The sequence below is a fragment of the Lontra canadensis genome, unplaced genomic scaffold (assembly GCF_010015895.1).
Source record: "Lontra canadensis isolate GAN:19392208 unplaced genomic scaffold, GSC_riverotter_1.0 scaffold2, whole genome shotgun sequence".
NCBI lineage: Eukaryota > Metazoa > Chordata > Mammalia > Carnivora > Mustelidae > Lontra > Lontra canadensis.
The window spans coordinates 54,667,621-54,688,599 of record NW_022630996.1 but is presented as its reverse complement, the minus strand read 5'-3'; the positions used below and the strand labels follow the sequence as shown (position 1 = coordinate 54,688,599).

Genomic DNA, 20,979 nt, shown 5'->3' with positions numbered 1-20,979 from the left:
TACATTCTTATCTTTCATCAAATCTACAAAATTCTCTCATCTTTTTCATACATTCTCTTATTCTGAACCTTCTTGTTTAATTCTGCATGACTTACTTCACTTTTATTCTTAACTCCTATTTTCAATGTTGCATTTTGAATAATTTCCTTACATTTGTCTTGAGCTTATTAATAACTGTTAAACTCAGTCTGTCTCATCAACCCATTTATTTATTTCCAATAAAAGCACTTTTCAGTTCTAGAACTTCTTTTACTTTCTTTCTTTTTTAAAAATCTGGTCTTTTTTTATTGTGACTCATTATATTTAATGTTTTAATTTTTCGCTTTACATCTTTAGTAAGTTCTAGCACATATCTTTATGGTCTCTAACTGCTATTTCCAATATTTCCAACACTGCAAGTCTCATCTTAATGTTTGTTAGGTATTTTAAACCCTGTATAAAATGGATTATTATTCCTCATGTAGTCTGCAGTTTTGATGGTACAGTTTATCTGGGGAAATGCTGTGGCTTAGGTTAAGGTATTCCCATCTTCAGAGTTTTGGCTTTTCCTTATGTCAGGCAATCTGGAGTACCATTGGCCTGATGCCATTTCTTATACTAATTTCTCAGCTTTGTGGTCTTTGGACTCATGGAAGTACCATAAATTTGAAACGTAACTAATTAGTGGTGAGTCCAACCCCATAGTTGGAATTCTTAGGAGAGGTTTGTTCACACTGAGGTTGAGACTGACCTGCTTCCTTGCCCTTTTCCTCTATAAGTAAACTGAGTTTCTCTACTCATTTGCTGGTACAATAACCCTTTCAGGTTGATGAAATAAAGCAGTACTTCTGCTTGTTCACTTTTTTTGGGGGGTGGGGGCTCTAAGTTTTATGTCATACCCCTTATCTGCGTCATCCCCCCAAAATCCCTGTAATGGGTAACCCTCCCCCTGTACGTACCGTTACTGCCTGAGGGCGACCATGGAAAGCCCAACCTTCTTGATTTGTTTTGAGAAATCACTTGGTTAATCAAGACCTCAGTTCTGCACTTAAAAGCATTTAAACTAATACTGTATCCTGTTTTGTAAGGAAAGGTTTTCAGCTATTCTAATCTGCCATATTACTGGAAATGGAACAGAGGAGTCATTTAATAGGTATTTTTAGGCAAATAAAGTTAAATAATGCACCAGGCAGAAATGAAAACGAGGTCTCCTGATTATCTGTCTAGGGTTCTTTTGAAAATAGCCTTAAGATGAAAATTCACCAAAAGAGGTTTTTAAGCTGTTATGTAACTAGAAACGAGAAATAAGATATATAAAACATGTTCTCTTAACTGAATGGCCAAATCGAGGCACAGTGCCTGAATTTTGACTTTCCTCATTTGCTCCAAAAACTAGATCATGTTTCCTGTATTCACAGTCAGAAGTGTGAGTAACTGTTTATTCAGGAATGAAGGGTCTGCTTGAATATAACCCCTTGCTGAAATCAAGAATTTTTTAAGTGCATTTGAAATGTTCAAAAATAATTTTTAGACAAATTTTGAAAAATTATAGCATTTTACAAAGGGGAGAGTAAACATGTCAAACACCAAATGTTTATTAAATGTCAACTAAGTCAAAGGTATTCTAAGACCTTTTTCACGCCTGCATGATTTCCAAGCTGTCTCACTTTATATATATATATATATATATACACATGTGTGTATATATATATATATATATATATATATATATATTCTTTTGATTGCTTTTTTGGTTGAGTACTTCTTGATATCTCGTTAGTAAGCTCTTCCTCTACTAAAAATTCTAAGTTACCTTGAGGGTAGACCACTGACCAGCGTAATCTAATTCCCAGCATGTTAAGTTTTTATGAGCTTCTTTCTCAGCAGCTGACACCTCTTGTCATCTTACTTTCTATTTTGTAATCTACTCATCACAAATTTGATAGACTTAACAGTCTTTCTCTCCCACAAAATATCCTGAGAAGTAATTTCCAAGAAATATCTGACTTTTTCAGGGATATCCTATGTTTTCATTATTCTGTAATTGTATCACAGTGCTTTTTACATCCGACTGCATCCTTGTAGACTGTCTCCAAAAGGCAGCCGTGGTATGATTTAGTTCCTTTTTCATTTACCTTATTAAAATTAGTAGAGCACAAAGTGGTGTACTTAGAAATATGATGTGAAAAGTGTTCCTACTCTCATTAATTCATCTCAACAGAAGTGTTCATAACCAAATGTTATATATCTGTATATATAATTATGTTATCCTACTGACATTTTTAAGCCAGCAAATTTTAAAATCTTTTTATGTTTTTCTAAAATTTACATCTATGTAATGATACTGTAGAAAGTCAAGAAAAAAAAAAGCACTTTCATCTCAAAATGTATCTTCGAGGGACGCCTGGGTGGCTCAGTTGGCTAAGCCGCTGCCTTCGGCTCAGGTCATGATCCTGGGGTTCTGGGATCGAGTCCCGCATCAGGCTCCTTGCTCCGCAGGGAGCCTGCTTCCTCCTCTCTCTCTGCCTGCCTCTCTGCCTGCTTGTGTGTACTCTCTCTCTCTGACAAATAAATAAAATCTTTAAAAAAAAAAAAAATGTATCTTCGATACATTTCTAGAAAAGTAGAAAGTGAAAGTAAACTTCTATCTTTCCTGGATGGTTTAAGAATTATCTCAGGAAATGTACAGAGAATCTTTGATATGCATTTCTGATTTAAATAGCATGTAAAATGTTCTCACCTACCTGTTATTTCAAAAGTGATGGATAGGAAAGGTGCAGCACTAGACTTCGACGTACTCTGATATTTACTTTCTGAAATAACTGGGAAACAGCACCATAAGCATAGCCTTTTTTTCTTCCCCCCAAATAGCTTTGACTAAAGTGGGCTAGTTCATGGAAACTATAGATAAACGACTGTAATTATAAATAATTTGCATTCCATTTAGAGATGGTGACTATTTTATTTCCCTGTTTCTTGGCAGAACATGTGAAAATAAGAATTCTTTATTCATCTCTTGCTCTATCCATTCACAGTTCAACCATCCTTCCTTCCAACCATCTTTCCACTGATCCTCCACACTTCCCACTGGTTTATTTTATGTCATCATATAGCCTCACTATCCAGGCTGTTTTTCTTAATAACCTCAAATTCCACACACCTTATCCAGATTTCAGTGTGGATTTTTTGATACATTTTCTACAAAAGAATGTTCCAAATTTTCCTAAAATACATATCACGGAAAGTTTCATGGTGCTTTATAACCAATGCTCTCGGTTCCCCTCATTTAGAAACATGTTCAATCTGTATCAAAAGAAAGAATTTCTTGAATTACCATAGCTAAAATCTACTTTCATTTCACTTTGAGCTCTTTCAACAATCAATTCATATTCATGCATCCAATGATCAGCAACATTTTCATCAGCTTTCTAGCTATTGCTAACCTCCCCAGGGGCAAGGCTTCTTCCTGTCATATTCTGATAAGGGTAGCTTTCATGCCATCATAAACTGAACATTCTTCAGTCTGCTGGAATTCTGATCAGCCAGCTGAACAGAAATTGTCCAGGGTCTTACTACTAACTCCTCTCAGTAGAAACTTGTCAAATTTTTCTTCTAAAGAAGTGGGAATTTTGCTCACCTGAATATTGTAGGGCAAAGTTTGTCAGGATTGGAAGGGATACCTATGGCCTGCAGCAGTCCATGAGTAAAATGTGGATACTCTCCAATATCAAGTAGATACATTTTTCCTATTGTCAATAGACACAATCACCAATTTATTGAATATTCCAATGATATAATTCAACTGACAGAGGTAAGATACTAGGTTGTAAATATAATACATTATACTTTGTGACTACTTTAATAATACATATTTTGATTTTCTGGAAATTAAATATATTAGCTCCAGGGGGGAGAATTTTTATGGTGTGGTTTGACTCTATGAAGAGTAGTGAATACACCAATGAATAAAGTGATTTAAGATGGCCCTGTCCTTGTACTAAGGTGGTCACTACCATTCTTCTGTGTAATGTGATGTGCCAAGACAATAAAGGAATTTTATGGGAACTTCCTATCACTTGTTTTCAGTATTTCTGTATCAGGAAATTTTATTTTGAGTTAAAGTATTTTATTTTGGGTTAAGGTATTTTTTAATAGCTTGGTTACACGTGAAAACAAGACATTTATTCATGGAACACATAGTGAGAATCTACAAAAGCAACAGCATAGACTTTGTTCTTCTTATTAACAACAATATGAATTGTTCTTGGGGTAGGCTGTTCATGGTTACACAATCAGGATTACTTGAGATCAGTACCTTCTTATTAGGATTGATTGAAGAAGTTATTTTGAGAACTTTTCCTCTCTTTATAAAGTAAGCTTTCATTCTTTCCATTTTACTGAAGGAAAACAGAATGTGCACAATCCCCACAGCCCACAGCCTAATTATTCTCCATTCACACAAATTTATAGTCTTTACATGTCACCCTTGGGATCCTGGCATATTGAATAATATTCCTGTTGGGAAATGTTAAGTGCTTCTGGAAGGAAGTTCATATAGCCTCAGTTCTGACCAAAAAAAAAAAAAAAAAAAAAAAAAAAAGGCTGCAACTTTTAAGGAGAATTAACTGTTTTTACAAAGACTACATGGATCTTACTAGTACTCTTGCTTTTATTTGAAATGAAAGGACATAAATTCCTATATACTTATTGGTTAACATTAATTTTTGCCATATCAATTATTTCCATATCCATGGATTTTGTTTTGGCATTTGCTTTAGTCCAAGAGACACAACTTAACAATGATACTCTTTTTGTTTTCCTTTTACACTGTGACCTTTATTTTTGGTGCTCTTCCATGCTTTGACAGTGATAGGGAGATTCTGTGGCAAAATGATTAAAAAAGAAATACCCAGTTGCAATTCAGAATTCTGAAGGATCTTTTGAAAGTAATAACCCACAGGACATAATTGACATTCAGAAACTAAAATCTGATCTACGTCTAGCAATGAAATTATACTACTCTGAAAGGACTGCTATAATAAATCCACGTAAGAGTGTTAAAAATGTAGCCATTAATATGGCCAAGAAAATATTAATGTACTAACATTACATGTTTTATGCTACTTCCTTACAACCTCAAGATACATTAGTAGTAAAATGTATCCTGAGGCTAGATTCCTAAATGAGTTGACATGCTATGCAAAGTTAACACCTACAAAACAATTAAATTTTGCAAGTTGCAAATGCAGAACTTCAGTGTCTGTTTCTATGAACTGCTGGTCACTGGTACTGCTCATTTTGGGGGGAGGCAGAGGAGTCATCTCCTATTTTTTTGAAACACTTTTTGAAACACCCATTTCTCTTGGTTCTTTCCCTTCTCTTCTGGTCCTCCATCATATTGCGTCTCTGAATATTCTCATTTTGGGGGTCTTTATTCTTATTTTTTTTCCTTTACCAACAAACATATCTGCTGGGAAATATTACTCCATCCTATTTACAACTTGCCAAATACAACATTCTCATCTTTCTTAGCAAAACTTCTCTTTTGTTTTTGCTTTTCCTTAACAGTGTGCTCTCTCGCTCTCTCTCTCTCTCTCTCTCTCTCTATATATATATATATATTTGTATTTTTAAAGATTTTATTTACTTATTTGACAGAGAGAGATGCAGCGAGAAAGGGAACACAAGCAGGGGGAAAAGAAGAAGCAGGCTTCCCACTGAGCAGGGAGCCTGATGTGGGGCTCAATCCCAGGACCCTTGGATCATGACTTGAGCTGAAGGCAGACACTTAACGAATGTGCCACCCAGGAGCCCCTAATGGTGTGCTTTAATACATGCTGTCTCCTCTGCCTGTAATAAACTTCCTCTTGCATTCCTGACCCACTTACTGTATGGAATGTGTGTGTTATCACTCAGCTGTAGGCCACTTCCTCTCTGTTTCTGTTTCTATGATACCCCTACTGCTATTCTAAAACTCAAGTTATAATGCATTTCATATTGTATTATATTTGTTTATGTGTCCTCATGCTAACCAGGAGCACTTTCTTGACACAGAATTTGTACTGATATTTCCATCCTCACTACCTTACACAATTTTTGGAACTCTTCTGGCAACTAATAGATATTTATTAAACTGTCTAATGATAAAAACCCTGCTATCCTTCAAATCAAGGGAAGGTAAGAAGGTATGCTTCTAACATTGTTTAAAAATATTCTTATTTGTGGGCACTTAAGAGTAACTAACTGAAAACAAACTTGATCCAATAATGATTAGAATTTTAGAGTAATATTAATTAATACTAATACATACTTTAAGCATGGGCTATGTTGCACTCACTTATCCTTGGCACACTTACCAAGTCTGGTCCTCACATTGAGATTCAGACCAAAAAAATGTCTAGGATATGTCTGCCAGGTCAGAGGGTTTAAACAGAGGGTTTTAAAAAAATGTCATGCCTTTCAGTTATTTTTTTTTTTACTGTAGTTGTACACTGCACTCATTCCATATTTATTTCATTTAAATTCACATTGAAAATTTCACTCAATACCATCATTATTTTTTCAATATATTTATCTTTCAACCATATTACAAACAGCAAAAGGGGCTGTTCTTTCACAAGCAGGTTTTATACCACATTCAAGGAAATTCTGGACTTTAGAATATATATGAGCATTCTATGTGTATATTTACATTTTGTTCTATTTTTATAATTAATTACTCCTGCTAAATTTTGACTCAGAGCTTGCAGTAAGAAAATTTAGAGACTTGTCAGTAAATTAGAATTGACCAGAGACAGAATTGAATTTTTTTTTAAATGAAAATTTAAATTAGCGTTCACCATAGTGGATATTAACCATGATGTGACTAGAATCGTGACTATTCACGTTCCAAATATCTATAAGTATATCCATATCTATATCTATATCTATATCCATATCTATATCTATCTTCCTGCAAGGTGATTCCATGCTCAATCTCCATGCGTAAGTCCTTAAGAAGAAGAAGACAGGTTACCTTCTTTGTCCTTGTGGGTGTTTAAGTGTGAGAGGAGGTCTTCATTGGCCTGCACGCAGTATACCTCTCGTGTCTGGACCCCTCCCCCACAGAGGGCTGTGTGGTTGCCCCGCCTCTTGTCCTGCTGACTGAGCAAAGGATCCACACGGCACTCGGTCCACTCTGTAGTTCTCCAGCCGTACCTAAAAAAAGTAAAAGCTGGCAGTGGCAACCATGTTTACTGAGTAAAACTTTGCTCTGCTCTTCCAATTTTTTTTTTTTTCTGAAAAAGATTAATCTGAAAAACACTTTCCTCTCGAATCAACCACAGGCTACTACATCTGTAATGCGGACTCAGTTTCAATTTCCTCTCTTACATCCTCAGCAGTGCTCCACTTAAAGAGGGGTTAAATTTAGGATGATCCTGTTTTAATTGCAATTACTGGAAGTTACTTATAAATATTTTATGAAAAGAGAGCATCATGCTGAAAACATAAAATTTTATGTTCAATTAAGCTGAACTCGGGCTTGCCCTTTCTGGATGCTTATAAACAAAGGAGGAGTGACTCTGGGAATGGAAAACATTCTAAATGACGACCAACCCAAACATTTGTTTTGCCTTTAATAAAATGCATGAAAATTGCTACTTCGTACTGGATCAAAATTATAATTGTGTGTTAGGATTAAAAAATATAACAATTCCGAGTTTTCTCCTTATTGTCAAGAATGAATGTTTTTCTGTAGCACTGAGAATCCCTGATGAGTGCCTGATGAATGTTGAAAAGAGCTGACGTTTCTAATCAGCGGAACACAGGAAAGACGATCTGTGGTTCTAAATTAAAGCTCCAATCAACATTATGATGTGAAAGAAATGTCGGGGGCTTGTCAGCCCAACGCGTGCTTTAAGGAGATAGCCAGGAACTATTTCCTGATGCCACTAAAGATAGAGAGTGATGGCATTTCTCCACCTCGAGGAAAATGGATATTCTAAAAGCACAAAGAAAATGGCTCATGTAGCACTTTGTGTCACTCTACCTAAGATGCTTCTTCAGTAATCAAATTAACAGCCAACACAGGTACAAATGGAGGTGCTAATGTTCTTCTCAATTAGACAAAAGAGTTAAATGGGCCTTCAGATGTCCAACCTAGGTGCTTTGCTTTGTCAATGGTGAAGTTTCCTGACAGTCAACCTGACCTTCACATCCATTCTTTCATTTTTATAAGTGGCTGAACACAGGTGCAGGACTAGGGCATCAAGGAACAACACTCCCGACATTACGTTTCTAAAGAAGTGGAGCATGAATGTAAATTAAAAAAAAAAAAAAAAGAAAGAAAGAAAAGAAAACACGGATAATTAATGTCTTGAGTAAGACGGTGGGGTGGGGGGTGACAAGGAATGTCAAACCAAATAAATTATTTATAAGGTGACTAAAAATAAAAATTTTACTTTTTATAGAATGGAGTCTGAATGTAGGCCATCCTAGGATTACAATTCTCCTGATGTAAATTGGTCACGTATGCTAAAAAAAATGCTACCCTCCAAAAAGGGAGAGAAGAAAGAGATTCAGAATATATATTTATTTTGTCAGTGGTGTTCAAATATCTGAGAGGATAAAGAATAAAACACCTAACTTGAATCAAAAAAGGAAGAAACTCATAGGAGATAAAACCCAGGAGATCATGACAACTTCCTCAAGCCTATTACATAGAGAAGAACACAGGGTCAGTGGGATAAGCAGAGAAGTTTGGAAGGGAACTCCCTGCAGTTTTCAGCCCCTTGTTATATCAGGAGAGAACAGATGATTCCAAAGTGCTGCATAACTGAAGGTCTCATGTAAATCATCATCTTTGCTATTACTTGTTATTATTGTTTGAAGTGGTAGTAGTAGGATTAATTTTCCTCCTCATTGGCTCGTGAAGTTTGCAGTGTATACAAGTTCTTTAAATGTTTGGAATATTCCAGAAAAGCTCTCAATGAAGCTTGTGCATATCTCTGAGAAACCAAGATTCTTTAAGTTGTTTTATAAATATTCTATACTCAGACTAGGCTCAAATGTATTTATTGCCAAGATAATTCACAGTAACGTCTTGGAAATATTTTTTAAGGATAAGAAGAATAGGATACACAGCTAAATGTTTCAGAATTGGCCTTATTTCATCGGAATTCAATAAACATTTATTGGGCACTTGCTGTGCGCCAGGCCCTGTGATATATGCTGGTGAAAACAAAACAAAACAAAACAAAACAAAACAAAACGAAGTTAATAAGCACAATCCTGTCCTCATGTAGCTTAAAGGCTCATTATTGTGGTGTAGTATTTTACCCTATTCAATAGAATTGTTATCTGTAGTCCTGAATTTTAATAGGCCTTGCTTAATAAGCAACAGGAACCTACAGTTTGAAAGTTTATTTTATGTTATAGAATGGGGGTTGACAAACTATGACCCAAGGACCAAATTCAACCTGTCCACTGTTTTTATGAATAATGGCTCATTGGAACAGATCCACTCATTCGTTTATATATGATCTCTGGCTCCAAAAGTATTGTTGAGTCACTGCCACAGAGACACCTGTTCCGCCCAAAGCCCAACATCTTATCTTCCCCTTTACGGAATAAAGTTATCAATCCCTATTACAGAAATATGTCAACAGAGAATTGCTGCTAAAAATCTAGACTTCAGAGAGATTTGGAAATATAAGTCGCTAAAGACACGTTTATTCTGTAAAACCAGAATTCTATAAGGACAGTGCCTGTAAAAACAGTATTTTATTTTCTCCCACTTAGAATCTGTAAAATCCCTATTTCTCAACATACTATTCATTTAGTGTCAGCTGGGTAAGCAAATGTGGGGAGACACGCAGTTTGGGGAGACGTCACAGCAAAGGAAGCCGCAGTCCTTATGTACTCACGTGGCACACGGGACAACTGCATCTCCTTGAGACGCACATGGCTCTTTTTCTTCAAGTTCTGGACACTCTTTCTCGCTGCCAACAGGAAACTGCCTAATGATCCGCGTCCTGACACGAGTGCCTTTGGGGGATGCCGTGTCATAGCACGTTTTTGAGCAGGGACTCCATTCTGACCACTCTGACACCTGGCACTCTTTGGTGATCACACAGGACTGGAAGGTCACTGGCAGTTTCTCTTGCCGGCAGAAGCTGCAAAAGAACATTGGTATTCTCATCACAGACTAATAAGCAGTTATGAACTTTGTCTTCTATGCTCTAGAGTAAAATAAGCTTGGACATTTTTATTTCTACTTGGAGATACAATTCCAATTTCATTGAAAATATATCAACATTTATGATGTGTAAAAGCAGCTAGACTCAAAGCTAACATTTGCATTTCCTCCTATTTTGCAAGAGTTGTTAAACTATTCATAGGAAATAGAAAATAAAGGGATGAAGCAAAATTAACTGAAACTAAGTTCACCATATTGTTCATTTCACTCATTCCATATTTGTTTTAATTCAGAAAATGTGAAACCAAGAGCCGTTAACATGTACTTTTCATTGTTGAGTGATTTAAATAAACATGCCTGGCTAACTTAATACAATACTGTTTTAAATAGAAAATATAAGTTTAACATTATTTTTAATACCATTTGAAACTTCAGCTGCCACTTACTATGATAATGTATGCTTATTCAAATAGATCAACTTTTCTAGTTCACCCTTTAATATACAATATACATATAGGTATCTCAAATACATCAGAGACATTAGAAATATGTCTATTCATGATTAAAAGAATACCCTCTCAGTAATAGATCTCCCACATTTACTTATCAGTAAAATATTTATGTTCAAAATTTTATCTCTCTACTCCTACTTGAATTAGAGGGATGTTGAATTCTAAACTGAAACATGTATATATATATGAAGATGATGTTATGAATGTCAATGACTATGGGCATATGCACTTTGAGTGGTTTTCCTGGAATGGGATGGCCTTGTGTTGATACTCAGTTGAACTCCTGCCCATTCTGAATAACCAATAGTACATGTTTACAAGACACAGGCAGCCTGTCGCCATGATAGAGCCATCTGTTCCAGTGGGAGAAGGCACTGATAATTCTGTCTTGTCATTCAGGTGCTATATTTAACTATGGTAATTAACCATACGAGAGGCAGGTCCATTCTAATGCAACAACTCACATTCAATCTTCTTAATTCTACTGGCATGTGTAGGAAAATTGCATTCCTAGGACACAATTAGAGCTCAAAGCATCAAAGTCAATTTGTCTGAGTTGAGGGGTCTGGGAAGAAGAATCATCCAAGAATTGTGGTAAAGGGGCCCTGTGAGTCAGCCCTGTTCTTCTTAGAACGAAAGGAAGGATCAAAACCCAATTTTTACTCAAATGGCATATATTGAGCATTAATAATATATTAGGTACAACACTAACTACAGAGCAAAACTTCCTCTGTAATGAGTAAGTTTTCATTCTAACACTTATGAGTTCATTCACAAAAATCAGGAAAAATAATGACCAAATCATTAACTCCACAGTGGCTCTCTTTACAAAATTTTCCATATTTAATTTCCTCTTAGATTCATTTCTTATCTTTCACGAGACTGTCTTCATATAAACATGCATACATTATCCTCTGTGTAATACTTCCTAAGTTCATGTTCCAAGTACAGGCAGAGGAATTGGCAATTCCTTTTCATCTTTTGTAGAGAATGTGACTATCACGTTACCTCTAGCTAATTACCTCTAGTTAGTTACCCTGGATATCTGATAAAAGTCGGAAAGTCAACTGTTTTACTATATCGTACTGTGAAAAAATGGCCCCTTTGGATATACTCCGCCTGCACTGGGGAAGCTACAAATACCTGGTAAACAGCCACATCTTTGGGCTTCCCTGAATGTGGCAACTTATGGGGCTTGTTCTTATAGGGACCTTGCAGGCTGTGACCATAGGTTGCTTCAAGAGATACCAGTTTCTGTGGACCATGAGATTTTTAAGTCAGGGCAGCTTTTAGGTCTGTCTGATGTAGAACTTTTCTTCCAGTTGAACTGTGCTGCATGGATTTCTATGAGGGTTCCTACCAGAAAATGAACATCTGAAAATACTATCATGCCAAGTTCCTATTCTATATACTTCTAGGCAGACTTGATGCCAAATGTGGCCTAGGCTAGTCATGTGTGTCTTGTGTAAATGCAACTAGGTTTAAAATCTCATTTGAGACCCCCAATAATCCTTTTATATATGTGCCATTATTATTTCCATTTTATAGGGAAGGAGTCTCCAAAAGGTTAGGGAACATGTTCAAGATCATATAGCTAAGTAGTACTAGATTGGAATTTGAACTTGGATTTTTAAAAATCAGAGCCCATTTTCTCAACCAGTCTTCCCTACTTGTCAGAATTTAAAGCATAAATCTTGGTATGTTAGGACAAATTCTTTAGCTGAGGCCAAAGCCAAAGTTACTGGCTAATTGTCAATCTACTAGTATTGTTATTTCACTGCCCCAGGATTTGTACCATCCATGCACTTTCAAATGGGCTGCTTGTCCTAAGGAGGAATTAGTGATTATGGAAAAGACAAAACAAATATATTTCCTTGATAAATGTTAATTTTCAGAGCAGGTCCTACATATGAGAATTAGTGGCATAGACACAAAAACAGTATTGTTATATTAATATGTGACATATGTATTATTTATCCATCAATCTATTTTCTTTCTTATGATTTTCCAATACCCCAACAATTATTTCAACAAATGTGTTACCTCTACTTGATATCGGGCGTTGGGTACACAAAGTCAAGAGTAGAGTAATTAGGTGGCAAGCATATAATTCTGCTGGGGGAGGCACAGAAGATTATATGAAGTAGGAGGTCACTGTGGTGAATGTTAAACAATGTACTAGAATTTGTCAGATTAAGATAAAGACAGGTTGGGGAAAACACAGATTTTTCCTTGACCTCAATGTAAGGAGTTTGTGTTGTACAGTAGAAATAGGAGTGGAACTAAAGCATAGGTCAGATCAAGGGCAATTATGTCAATCCAGAAAAGCACCTTCTGTGCAGCAAAAAGGACAAAACGATATTTGTTTCTCTCAAGACTGGGATGGAGATCTCTTGAGATGTACATGAGATCTCCCAAGATTTGTACTGAGATCCTACAAGAATTAGATGAGATACATCACAAGATGTGATGGTGAGGTAGAGGGTGGAATATTAGGACACAAGATTGGAGGCAGGGAGACTTTGACGATGGTTATTATGATGTCACTGACATAATATGATGCACATATGAATAGAAACATATTTGAATGCTTACTATGTGCCAGGCAATGCTCAAGACGAAAAGCATGAACATGAACATGAGATTAACTTCCAATGAATGTCTACTATGAGCCATGTTCTGTGTTGAGTTTTACCTAGAATATCTCATTGTAATCCTCATAACTACTCTGTAAGGTGGAAGGTCATTTATTTGTTTAAGATAAGGAAATGCAATCTAAATATCGACTCTAAGTCTAGCAAATAACAGAACTAGGATTCCAACTAAATCTTTCCGCTTACGAGGTTTATGAAGGTGCCAAGGTGATTGCAATTGGAATTAAAAGGAGTTACCAACTGTAAGAAAAGAGGAGTTAGAAACCATGCAACCTGATGGATAGTTGAAAGGGTTAAAAGAGAAGGAGGAGTCATTAAATAACTTGGACTTTTTTAACTTTGGCAATCTCGTGAGCAACACTGCATTTCTTTGAAATGGAGAGCATGGAATGAGAAGCAAGTTTCTGGCAGTTGATAAATGAATCTAACATTAATATCTTGATTTGATGTGGACATATCCATGACATATCCAACAGGCTAACGTTCAGTGGGGAGGTCCAGAATTAAAAGTCAACTTTAGTTGAAAGCTCTGGATGGCTCTTATACTTTCAATAATCATAAGCACATCAGAGTTGAAAACCAAGGCAACAGGAGCGTCTAAAGGCTCACACACTGGGGTACATTTTAGGCCTTGGTAAGCCCATTTTGTGATTGTTAGTGAGACTAAATAGGGTCACCAAATGACCCAAGGTCACTAAATTATTCAGCTGCCATCCTGTACCAGTCTCTCCTTTATTCTGGCCATGCAGAAAGTTGACTCTAAGAGCTTAGGGGAACTACACATTTTGGTTCATTATGGTTTTCTGGAGAACATGCCCCTCTCAGAAAGTCCAAAGCATGGGCTATGCCGTTGCAAGGGTGGCCTGGCAGAAGATGAGATGGTCACTGTGACAGTTTCCTTTTCCTTTACATGGTACATTCAGAATAGCCCAGATTCCCAGGACTTTAATGGAAAAACAGCTTGTCTTTGAGAATGAAGCAGATGTTACATAGTACACCTTATATCAGATAGAAAGTAATTAGATATATATTGAAAAAAAAAGAAAAAGAAAAAGAAAAAGTGGAGAGCAGAGTTCAATACCTGTCTTTAAAGAGACTTCACTAAGATACAGCAGAGCACAGATACTTTTGACAGTTACTTTTAAGCTCTGATTATCCACATCTTTAACATTTTTAATTTCAGGTCAAGATGAAAACTGATAAATTATAACTTTCATTTTCGATAATTTGAGTTATTCAAGGTACACACACAGAAAGAATGTAACTGAGTTCAAATCTCTTTCTTCCTAGAATTATTTCTGTAGTCCATTTAATGATCATCACATCTGTGAAAAAATACTTTCTTTCTAAAGGTAGTCTCATTCATCTCCTAAAATACCATTATCATTCTTTAGCTTCTTAAATAGAAACTTCTAAACACCCTCATTTTCTTGGGAGCTAGTCCCAACTTTCCTTTCTGGTAATGAAAGTTCTCCATAAGCTGTCACTTTTTCCACTGCCCTCCTTCAGCTTGTCACTTAGCCAGAATTAACTTTCGGTCCTGCTCCCCAGTAGCTGGCAGCTCTGCCCGCTCTCCTCACTGAACCTCACTGCCACCCTTCTCGTGGCTCAGTTCTTCTACTCACTTTTGTCTATATGATTTGCTATTCGGAATCCCATCTCCCATTTTCTTTGCTTCTCTGAAGCAAACTCTCTCCAAATCTTTATAGCACGTCCCTCACGCTCAGGAAGTCTCCAAATAGGGTCTGAAGCATCCCCCACCATGAACAGCACAGTGGGAAAATAGTTCCTTTTCATGGGAAACAGATAAAATTAGAGACTGAAAGCATGGCATCATAAGCTCTTAGTAAGAATATCCCTTATAAATAGGTAGGCTCAATACATTGATGAGGCAAAAAGATGGCACCTTATAACCCCCCTTTGAAGCCTCTTTGTTTAAATCCTCTTTTAATCTTCTACTCTCTCACTTTCTCTCACTCTTTTTAAAGATTTTATTCATTTATTTGAGAGAGAGAGCATGAATGGGGGAAAAAGTGGGGGAGAGGGGGAGGGAGAAGCAGACTCCCCACTGAGCAGGGAGCCTGATGCAGGGCTTGATCCTGGGACCCTGGGATCATGACCTGAGCTGAAGGCAGACGCTTAACCACTAAGCCACCCAGGCACCCCACTCTCTCCTTCTCTCCTGATAAAAACAAACAAATAAAAAACAACCTTTTTCTCCTTCTGTTCCTAATAAGGGAAAAAAACACAAGGACAGAGAAAAAAAGAAAAAGTTATAGTTGGATGTCACCATGGCACTTTGTTTCTTAATCCAGGGAAAGTAATAAAGTGGTCAGAATGGCTTCTCATCATCATGTTTCAGCCTAACATTTGCAGTCTGGGGCCCAGGAGATGGAAATTGTTTCTGAAGGCTTAGAGTAATCTAGAGTTTTGCTACTCAATGTTAGGTCTGTGGACTAACCGTTATAATTAACTGGGAGCTTATTAGATATGCGGAATCTCAGGTCCCTGGGCTGCACTCTGGAATCAGAGTCAATATTTTAACAACATTCTCTGCTATTCTATTAGCACAATAAAATGTGAGAACACTGGTCTCAAGGTAACTCCCAACCACTCCAAAAACATAAGCCACTCCATATTTATTGTTGGCAAATCTTTATTAGTATTAGTCCTTCTTAGGTAACAGAAACTGAGTAGATCACACAATAAGATATATTACCAGATAGGAGATGGTTTGTAAAGTAATTGGATAGGCTGGAGGAGAAGGCATCTATGCCAAGCCCTTCAGGACAAATTCTAGCCCTCAGAATCACATGGCTATTTCTCTAATCCAGAAAGCTGCTTTTGTGGCTTCAGGAAGCCACTTTTCTGGCACAAACTCCCCCATGAAATGGATACTTCTCTCTCTTCCTAAGGATCTCAGCTCCAATTCCAAGCCCAGCTCTAGCTCATTATTGGAATCTAAATCACATCCAGGCTCCAAGCAACTTCAAAAAATACAATATACTTTTCTGCCTCTGTAGCACAGAAAATCCTATAAGAACAGCTCTATTCAAAGATGAGGGCAACTGTCTGTCAAGGGGATGCAAGGAGCTAAGCCCAGGAGTGCAAAGTACCGAAGCATTTTTAAAACATCTTGAAGTTTGCAAGACCCAAGCACGTGATGTCTGGATGCAATTCGATGACCAGGGTATATAGCCCAGTTTTGTTAATGCAGACTTCCGCAGAGAGAAGCATATGGCATGAGTTATTTATATCCTAAACATATACAATAGAACTGTGTGATTTGATCAGTAAGAAATGAAGCAAAAACAAAAATGAAAACCAGCAACCAACATCTGATGCTTTGCTGTAGAAAGCTGGAAAAGCACCAAAATGGGGGAGTGGGATGGGATGACGGATGAGACAGCCCATGTCTGGCAGCCTCTGAACCCTGCCCAATTCCTACTTCTCCATGAGGCCTGGACAATGTGATGAGCTCATGGGACTTTTCAGAAACATAAATCATTCTGGCACTTAAGAACATATTATCTGTAAATACGATTCACAGTACTGTATCTTTTTTTAGTTCTTGTAGAATCAATCTATAAGCACTTATAAAATTTTTATTGAATTAAAGAACATGTTTTCTTCCTGTAAAGGTGCAAATGCATTAAATAACACTATTCACGTTGCAGGAGAATTTTCTATATAAAGGATTTTACCCTATAGTCTTGTAATATTAACAAGCATCTCCAAATTTTATAATATGAAAAATTACAATTTGGTGTTCACAGTAGATTCGAATGTCACTTTGTATAAAGGAAATCATATGTGTAGGCTTGTATAATGTAACAGAGTATCTTAATTTTTTTTTTAAGATTTCATTTATTTATTTGACAGAGAGAGATCACAAGCAGGCGGAGAGGCAGGCAGAGGTGGGGGAGGGGGAGCAGGTTCCCCCTGAGATCATGACCTGAGCAGAAGGCAGAGGCCCAACTCACTGAACCACCCAGGCACCCCCAGGGTATCTTAATTTTATTAGTTTGTTTTCCCCCCAAGAATTAAAGTGTTTATTCCTGTTTATTCCAGTGTTTATGCTGGCCACAAAAATATTAAGACTGATGGGGCTTAAACCACTTACAAAGTATTGCTGTAACTCTACTGAGTACCTGAGGAAAAAAGGACATGCTTTCTGAGGTAGACGCATTTCTCACATGTGCTAAGATAGCCAACTGCCAACTGACAGTCATGCCTATAGTCCCATCGTTATGCTTACATACAAACAGATTTAATCTTAAAATTATATTCAGAGATGAAGAACAGAATGTGCAGATATATTTATTTTTCCTATTAATCTATCGTTTGCTTTTTCAATGAAAAAAAAAATGAATGGACCAAGAGGAATGCCCAGTTTTTCTGGGTCCCCAGTTTGCAGCAAGACAGAAAATGATGCTGTCGCTCATAATTAAGAGACCCAAGATATTCCTGAATTGCTCCTTTCAAGTGGCCTGCCTGATCAGGTAGAGATTACTCTGCTTCACAAATTTCCCATATAGTGAAATTGCATTTTCCTGAAAGACCTCTTAGGTCTCTTTCTTCAATAAAATTCGAGACTCTTAAGTTTTCATAACTTATCCAATCTAAATTCTTACCGGCTTGTGTTTTCAGACTGAATCTTTAAAAAAAAACACTTCTCCCGTCTTTAACTATATTCAAGCTGCATTCCTTTTTTAAACACGAAACTAAATTTCCCGTAATTTACCATTTATTTATCAATCTGAATGAAGAGTTTGCAAATTTTCTGAGCTAATTTCATTCTCTCAGGGTGCCCTTTCCTTTACAGAATGCAGCAAGCTAGAAGCAATAATTCTCATGGAAGCAAAAATGCATGCACAGTCAAACCACTTTCCTTATAAAGGCAGAGGTCTTTCCCCTTGCTTTGATGTTTGAAAGTCTTTTGTTGAGCTGCTGGGGAATGTTGCCAAATGGTGTCACCTGCCAGCTGGAGTGATCGATCATATGCTCCCTATTAAAGCTGAGGGCCACGCTGCTGGTCAGCAGCTGAATGTGAGGCTGTCAGCGCAGCACGTATTTAGTGATGGGATAAACTGCTACAGCAACCAGGCCTCCCTGGAAGGGCCAGTACATATATTTTCCATCCTCTCACACAGCGAAGGCTTCCATGCAGCTGCTTCCTCATCACCCGCGCTGTTCCAGGTGGCAAACCACAGTGCCGCTTCATGGCATGATCCCAAAGCCATCGCAAGTGAAAACTCTACGTCGATGGAGGAGGCAGGGTAAGAACCATCCACCAAACTTCTAAAATGGCGTTACAGGGCAGGATTGATTTTGGCAATTCTTCTCATCAAAGTTGTTCTTTAACATGAAAGGGTATTTGCCTCTGTTTTTTAAAACTCAAACTAAACAAAAAGAGGAGGAAAACATAGCCAGGTAGGTATTTTAGGTATTATTGTGGGTTCTGCACCCAACTGCAATGTGTGGAATCGAGGGTTTCCGAGGAGTACCAATGAGCCGTTCGTTCCTGGACATGAGCAAGGCATCTGAGAATTCAGCTCCATGCCGACATTAGCTACTGGTTCAGTTGCCTGTGAATGTCCCCAGCACCTTCCCATGCCAGTTCCAAGCCCCGGTTGTCATCTGTGCTTCTGACCAACAACCTGTAGACCAGAAGTTCCCAAGAGCCACCTCTTGGGTTTGGCAGAACTTGGGAGAAACATTTTACTCCCTAGATTAACAGTTTATTATAAAAGGACAGAACTCAGGAATAGCCAGATGGGAGAGCTGCAGAGGAAAAGGCATGGAAAAGGGGTACAGAGCTTCCATGCCCCTCCTAGGCCCACCACCCTCATCCCCCCAGCAAATCCACATGTTCACCAGCCTGGAAGCTCTCCAAACCCCACCCCTTAGGGTTTTTGTGGAGATTTCGTTACATAGGTACAACTGATTAAATCACTGGCCATTAGCAATGGCCAGTGATCTAATGGCATGCCCCCTCCCCTCCTAGGAAGCAGGGAGGTGGGACTGAAAGTCCTGACCCTCTAATCACAGGGTTGGCTCCAATGGCAATCAGCCTTCTTCTCTAGGGGCTTTCCCAAAGTCACCTCATTAACATAAAAAAAGCACCTTTCTCATTCTCAATATTTATGAAATTCCAAGTGTTTTGGGATCTGTGAACCAGGAAATGCAGATGAAGAGCAAATATATATTTTTCTTATACATCACAATATTCCATATGAATTATTTGAAAGAATTATCGAGTATCAATTCAAATGTTAACTGTCATAATTTTCATGACAAATGGAAGAGAGAAATCAGGTCAAATATATCCAAGTTAAGGGGCAGAAGTTAAAGGCAAGAAAGCTTTGGGGCAGTGAAAATGACAGAAAAAAAGGCTTTTTTAAAAGATTTTATTTAATTTTTTGAGAGGTCAAGAGCATGAGTGAGAATGCACAAGCAGGGAGGAGGGGCAGAGGGAGAAGAAGAGGGAGAAGCAGACCCTCTGCTAAGCAGAGAGCCCGACAAGGACATAGGAATCAATCCAGAATCCTGGGATCATAAACTGAGCCAAAGGCAGATGCTTAAGTGAGCCACCCAGGTACCCCTGGAAAATTTTTCTATGTTGACTAAGTCACAAAAATCCCATAAACGTTCACCTAACCCGCCCAATTCTCCATTTCTCCATTGCTTCGATAATCTCGTGGTCCCAGTGATTACTGAAACTAGTATAGCACTTAATCATAAAATGTAATTCATAATTCATAGAAATGTAAGAAAACCAATGCAATTATTCTAAAAGAATGCCAACTGTTCCTGCTTTTGATCGCCAATTCTAGAATATTTTCCTGCTCTCTTTCTCTTTTCTCTGAACTTCTACTTTTAGATAAACATCCATAAGCATGACTTCCAACTAAAATGACTGTGGACACATTTCTATTTCCCTCAAATCCAACAGCCCCCAAAGGAAATTCAGCATTTCCCCCTCAAACTGGCTTGCTGCATTTCCCATTCCTTCTGATTCATTGTCAACCCCACCCCTGCCAATTTAGCAGCAAGTTATCACAAAATCCTTATGCAGAGCCTCCTTTCAATCAGCTCCGCTCTCCATTTCCGCTTGTACAATGCTGAGCTGAGTACAGTTGGTGACAGGAGCAGGAGGCTGAGCTGCCATTTGTCTTTGTCTCCTGTATTAACTGTCCTGCACTGCCCTATCAGAATGACTTTCCTGACAAATTTTTATTTACCTAATTATGACCTGTTCAAGAACTCCCAATGGCTGGCTTAGAGCTCACGTCGTTCAGTGGGAACCGTTCCCCAGACTTTCAAGGTTCTTCATACCATCTCTATCACCTTCTCAAGGATATGAAAATGTGGGGTGCTGATTCCATGCACCCAACTCTTCACAGCTTCTGTTTCTTTCTCATTTGGCTATCTTAATCTTTCAAAGACCGGCTCAAGCCCATGACATTTTTATTATACTGAATTTAGCAGCAGAAAATTTAGAACAATGAACTTAAATTAACAAATGATACATCTAGAATTGAGGAGACTTATGTGAATAATAATTCCTGTGACAAAGAGACAGAGCTGCTCCCTAGGAACAGTGGACCATCAGGATTGAGAGACTGAACTCATCAGTTCAGCAGCAGGAATTCCG

General features: G+C 37.7%; 1 protein-coding gene across 3 annotated transcripts in view; it reads right to left on the bottom strand.

Annotated features, from left to right (window-relative positions):
- Positions 1-20,979, bottom strand: part of THSD7A (thrombospondin type 1 domain containing 7A) — a 439,942-nt gene that overhangs the window by 183,431 nt on the left and 235,532 nt on the right. For 2 of the 3 annotated variants that reach the window (XM_032874114.1, XM_032874130.1), the window contains exons 3-5: positions 9,885-10,133; positions 6,995-7,176; positions 2,724-2,792 (exon numbers count right to left, since the gene is read on the bottom strand). In XM_032874114.1, the coding sequence (XP_032730005.1) occupies positions 2,724-2,792; positions 6,995-7,176; positions 9,885-10,133 (500 nt within the window). The remainder of the gene's footprint in view (positions 1-2,723; positions 2,793-6,994; positions 7,177-9,884; positions 10,134-20,979) is intronic. The other variant, XM_032874121.1, reaches the window with a different exon arrangement.